The sequence below is a fragment of the Micrasema longulum genome, unplaced genomic scaffold, assembly GCF_059751315.1.
Source record: "Micrasema longulum isolate JH-2025_06_02 unplaced genomic scaffold, ASM5975131v1 h1tg000633l, whole genome shotgun sequence".
NCBI lineage: Eukaryota > Metazoa > Arthropoda > Insecta > Trichoptera > Brachycentridae > Micrasema > Micrasema longulum.
The window spans coordinates 112291-118481 of record NW_028277829.1 but is presented as its reverse complement, the minus strand read 5'-3'; the positions used below and the strand labels follow the sequence as shown (position 1 = coordinate 118481).

General features: G+C 34.2%; 1 protein-coding gene across 1 annotated transcript; it reads right to left on the bottom strand.

The window, feature by feature from the left end:
• Positions 1-655: 655 nt before the first annotated feature.
• Positions 656-3973, bottom strand: FMRFa (FMRFamide related propeptide). Its single transcript, XM_088229087.1, has 2 exons — positions 3749-3973; positions 656-1652 (listed from the first exon to the last, which is right to left on the bottom strand). Exons 1-2 carry the CDS (start codon positions 3970-3972, stop codon positions 836-838), a joined length of 1041 nt encoding a protein of 346 aa, XP_088085213.1. The 5' UTR covers position 3973; the 3' UTR covers positions 656-835.
• Between the last annotated feature and the right edge of the window lie 2218 nt (positions 3974-6191).

Genomic DNA, 6191 nt, shown 5'->3' with positions numbered 1-6191 from the left:
GAAAACGAAGTGATTTGAGTAGACAACGCAAAAAGTAAACTAGGTATGCATTAATTTAGAATATCCATGTATGTATTTCGTACGTAACAAGCAACGTTTAATTTCAGTAGGTAATTAAGTTGGCTACGTGCGTAACTTCAAGCTATTTTCTTGGCAAACCGCTTTACGACAAAATAATTTTCTCATTGCACGTGAGACGTGTTGAATATTATGTAAGTGTAAGGTAATATTATAATTCTGAATGCATTTGTGATGAAGAGTATTAACTAGTTTTACGAGTAACAATATAATCTTGACGTTTCAAATAAAATCAGAATAAAATATTTTACTGACACCGTATTTTTTATTACCGAGTTTGATTGTTTTCCTGCAGACGCTACAAAACATTTCAAAACTTTATGATTATTATTTAAAGACCACGATAATAGATGTAAAAAATAGAATCGATTGAAGAATCTAGATGTTTTAAAATATATACGAAAGTATAACATTGTATCTATTGAAATTCTAAAAGCATTAAACTTTTTAAAACTTAACGCAAAACGAGCGAACAAAAATTCAGGTGGATTAAAGGAATTTGCAATTTTATACCACAATAATTATTGTAATATTTGTTACAACTTTGAATACAATCAATAAAAACTGCTTTATATTATTTTAAGGTTAGATATTATAATTAATAACAATTAAGTATAGTATAAATTCTGATATTTAAAATAAATATTGATTAGTTAGTTAAAATCTTTGATATTTTGGATTTGAGTGAACTAAAGAAGTTGCCAACGCGGATACAGAAACGGATTATGCAGTCGTATCGTAGGAAGATGCCGAACTTTCACGAAGAGCACCTGGTACTCCCGACTGGATTATTCCTGACAGCCGAAACTTCCTTGTTATCTTCTGCACTCTCTTGGCTCTTGTCAGTCTTCTTCACGAGCGACCTCTTCCTCCTCGAATCTTGGGGGAAAAGAATATCGAAAGCGTCACCGTCATTTTCGTCGTTGTTGCGCAAGTAATTTTCGTCAATATACATTTTCAACTTATCGTTGGATTCCTTTTCATTGACTCTGTAAACCCCCTGGTTTTCGTCGTCTTCTTCGTAACCTTTTTGGAGCAGGGATCTTCCAAGTCTCATAAAGTTGTCATTCTTCCTATCAGCGTAGTTTTTTTGTTCTGGCTGTTCCTTGATTGACCTCTCAACTCGAACAAAAGCGTCTGATGAGGAAGTAGGAGTTTGCTCTTCTTCGTTGAACTCTTCGTAAGGTTCGTTCTCGTAATTGACAAAATCGTCATCTGATCGTCCGAATCGCATTAGGTTACTGTTGCCTCTTCCAAAACGCATTAGGTTGCTGTTGGCTCTTCCAAACCTCATGAGATTGTTGTTGGCTCTTCCGAACCTCATGAGATTATTTCCCCCTCTTCCGAACCTCATCAAGTTGTTGTTACCCCTTCCAAAGCGCATCAAGTTTTCATTGCTCCTTCCAAATCGCATCAGGTTTCCCGGAGACCTCCCGAAGCGCAAGAAATCTGAAGATCTGGCCCTTCCGAGACGGAGGAATCCAGATTGCTTGTTGCGACCGAAGCGCATTAGGTTGGCATTGCTCATTTTGACTCTTGGCTCAGTTGGCATATCAGGATCTGATCTTCCGAACCTGTCAACAAAAATCTCAATAAAGTTTCTTAAATAAACGAGTAATAGGCAAATCAATTATATTTTCTTTTTGATCTTAATTGGTAGGTACTAGTTAAAATTTGAAAACATTTTTGCACTGAAAAAAAAGACAAACGTCTGTAAAGTTTCGTTAAGTCAAGCAAACGCGGAAATCCTGTAGTAGCCAAATGTGCTAACCACTCACACTGTAATCTTCTCGCTTAAAATAATTTTTCTACCCGGACCCAATGGTGAATCATCATCATTATTCCCTTTCCGCACCTAATGGTGCATAGGGCACTGGATTGGTACACCAATCGCAGCATATATCGATCGATTTTTTTATATGAAGGTAAGGTGATCAGTCTTACGATTCAGGTATCAGTCCAGGGACTATGAAATATTCTAGAGTGAAAACACCCTTTTCAATAAATATTTCATATCAACCATCTCGGAATCGAACCCGAGACCTCTTGCATGGTAGGCAAACACGCTGATCATTACACCACGAGACCAACAATAGGGAATTTTGCACTTCAATTGCCGCGATAAGTCTAAGGTTTCAGATTTAGTCCAAAGACTATAAAATATTATAGCTTGCCCACCACATACTGCACACTGCATCTGAGGACATAAGTCTCCTTTGCGGTGCCCATATAGACGAAGCTCTCTGTAATCTGATAGCCTTAGCATCTTTGAAATCTAAGAATGTAATTCAGAAGTACATAATATGCACTTCATTGGATTGAGAAAAAGAGGGAAGTGACTTCTTCACTGACTGGGATTAAATTGATTGGACATGATCAATTCACCGAAATAATTACAATACTTTTTAGAAGCCACCAGATCTGTATATCCGAAAGAACCATGGCCATGGGTAGTAGCTAGAAGGTCCATTCGGTAATCATAGTTGAATCGGGTTGTGGTCCCGTGGCTAGTGTTGCGAAATCTCTGATCAGAGGTCCGAGGTTCGAACCCCACTCTACCCCGACTTGATTTCCATTTTCTAATAGTGAGTTATTTACAACCCGTTGAAAATGGCCCTCAAATCGAAATATTTGTGTAAATCATATGAACGCAAATGTTTTTTTTTAAATAAACAAATAGAGACGGGGAAAGGGAAAACTAGAAGAAAGAAGAAAAAAAGATTTATTAGGATATTCGCAGCAGCACGAAGAAGAATCAAAAATATTAAAAACAAATAATTTTTCGTTCAATTCACCATGTCCTGATAATAACTGCGTATGAGATGTTATAGTGAAAAATCACCTTTTTTAATAAATATTTCACATCAATATGTTAGGCAAACATAATCAGTACACCATGAGGCGGCTTTTTCTTCAAAGGATATCCCTATTCGTTGTAAAATTCGCCCAGTGTTCTGGTTATATTTCACACATAATAAAGAAGTTCAGTGCTACGAGAAGTTGGATACATTTTTTTTAAGCATGGTATAAATTAGAGCATTAAATTATTGTACAGCGAAGTTTCTTGAAAACGAAGGAAAAAAAATGTTACAAAGAACTACTTTGAACAACGTCACTAGTTCTTCGTGATAGATTTCCAATTTACAGTAAGCCAATTTACCAATCAGCAGAACTCCCCGCAGAGAACTTGTGACGTCACACGCCGAGTGATTTCAAAATTACAAAACTTTAAAAAAATCACAAAGTTGATAATCTTTTTATTTTTTTAAGGAATAACCCGCTAAGCCTCACTTTTAGAGGCTTGTCAGCAGGTAGGAAAGAAAGGACGTGAAATGAATTTATGAATAATACACCACAATACCCAGATCAAATGAGAAATAATCTTTCTTGGATTTTTTCTTGCAACTGGCGGGAATCGAATCCGCGACGCCAGTTTGACCGTTTAACCAACTGCGCCACGGCGCTTGTTAACAATGCATTAATATTATTATTCGTTATAGGCAATTTAATCTAGTCTGAAACTACCCTGCTGGAAAGGAAGCTTTTCTTGGGATTGAGGTTGAATATTTTTTTTTATTTGACTTTGAACGCCTATTAACAAATACAATTTGAACAAAAAGTCTGAACTTTAATTATTTCTTACTCCTTCTATAATATTTTTTTAACAAACCTCATGAATGACTTATCAAGGGCACTCCTTCTCCTAGCCGCAATTTCACTGATAGACCTCTTCACCACTTGGTTCTGGCCATCCCCAGGGTCTGCGGCATAGGGTTGATCATCATTCAAGGCAAGGTCCTGCAGAGGACTATCCTTGGAAGGCAGTTCCTCGCCGGGGAGCTCCTTGACGCACAGGACGAGAGGCGCTAGGAGAAGTAGAAGTGAAAGCTGCATGGTGTCCTGTGAACAATAATAATGTATTAATATGTTTGTTTCCTTATGTTTCCTAAAGGTTTTAATGCTTGAAAAATAATAACAATTATTTAGTGCAGTACAAATGTGTGTTTTATTAAGTTGGTTAATTTCTTTTAATGAAAATTTGTTACGAAAATATTTTTTAAAAGTTTTAAGGCGTTCTATTTTTTTATTTCTTCAGACAACGCAGCCTCTGTGGTGTGGTAGTTAAGACGCTTAACTCACACACGGAAGGTTCGATTCCCGGTGAAAACACAAAAAGTAAATATGATTTTTCTTAAGCCTTATGCCTTCCATGTTCTGTACTGTAATTCGGCTTCCTGACCTGTTGTGGTGCAAATAAAATAAAATTAAAATAAACCTATTGTAGATACAATTTTAAACCCCTGAACAATAAATTTCGAAACTTTATATTCATTGCTTAAACTTAAGTAAATTTTTAATTTGATTGAATTTTTTTATTAATTTACAAATAAAAATTATAACATTATGATTTATTTACTTATTTTTTCATTCCTTTTTAAAAAAAAAAAAATATTTGCGTTCTTGTGATTAATTTATCAAAATATTGAGTGTATTGATTATATATTATAAACCAGCCAATGTGGCATCTTATTCCAACCATCAACAACCCAATTGCCTAGGAAATGCTTCCGTGAATTTAGATTGAATCTCGTTTTCTCCAGCCTTAGACTGTGGCCTCGAAGACGAGCATCTTGTTTTCGCTTGAATATGTGATCCAAATTTTGGGCAGCTATAGTGACTGTTGAGTATCTTGTATGTTTCTATCAGGTCACCCCTTTCCCGCCGTTCTTGCAGCGTATAGTTTGTTTTATAAATGATGGTACACCATTTTCTAACAAGATACCAACAATGCAGGGGCGAATGCTCCTTATAATCGATTACATGCAGCTTACAATATTTTTTTGACATCGTAAGTAATGTTTTATAATACTGTAGTATTATTAGGAAAAAACACATCACCAAAAAATATATTACTTTTCTTGGGTAAGTAAATTTATATCATATTCCTTTATTCTATACAGCGACCAGTTGCGCCTCTATTGGCCAAAATTATTACTACTGGATTACACGAGAATACTCTGCTTACTTTAAAATCACTAATTCAAATACGTCATTAACCTAAAACTTTAGAATCTCGTTCGAAAAATTACACTTGCGATAACAGTAAAATCTTGCAGCTTTCATTAATGCAATTTAGTCTTTCAATACTTTTTCATTGGGGCTAGTATCCTTTAAAATACATCAATTTGACTTACGACAGTCTAAAGGAGGTGACAATATACGCACTCGCTATGTATAAGAAAGAGGTAACGAATATATTTTGTATGTTAGGTTACAATAATAAGTAAGTAATTGATCATACTTATGTTTCGGTGTTTCGAAAGTAAATTTGCTTTAAAACAAATAAATATTTTGATATTTTAATCGAAACGAATTGATATTTTAATCCACAATATTGTATAAATCCTTTAGTGGGTTTTAAAAAACAAAGATTCCCTAATTGTTTTTTAATTGTAATTCGTTTTTGTGCATACGATGACAGTTGAATATTGTAGGTTATTCTTCAGTATCCATTTGAACTTTTGAAATTTAGTTAGAGTTATGATAAAAACGTTACTAGTGTATAGTGTTAAGAATAAATATATATGAAGAATTATAAAATGTATAACTTATGTCGTTTTTTGAATAATAATGTGATATAAAAGTTGATGAAACAATGATTCTTAAAAAGTATTTTATGTTTTGTTTGGTGAACTATCGTACACGGTAAGGAATACTTTTAAATTATTTAGTTTTTATCTCATTTATTAAGAAATAGTGTTTTATTTCAAGACAAGTTATAATAGTCTGAATTAACCAAAGATGCACCTGTAGGTACGTTATTGAATTATCTAGTTTATTAATTACTTTTTCGACACTTGGCCCAAAACATGAAATAGCTGCGCGGATGGGTCGTTGGGTTTGAGGGTTTGAGTCCATAGGGGGTTCCAATTTTTTTTTGCAATTATGTTTTTTTTTATTGTATTTTTTAAATCAAATGTTTGTGCTACATTAGAAAATATTTTTACTGAAACTATTAGCCCCTGGAGCCATTTGTTAGGAATTATTTATTAAATATAAAATAGACTGGTTTTTTATATGCCGTACTACCGCTATGGACATTTTATCAGAAT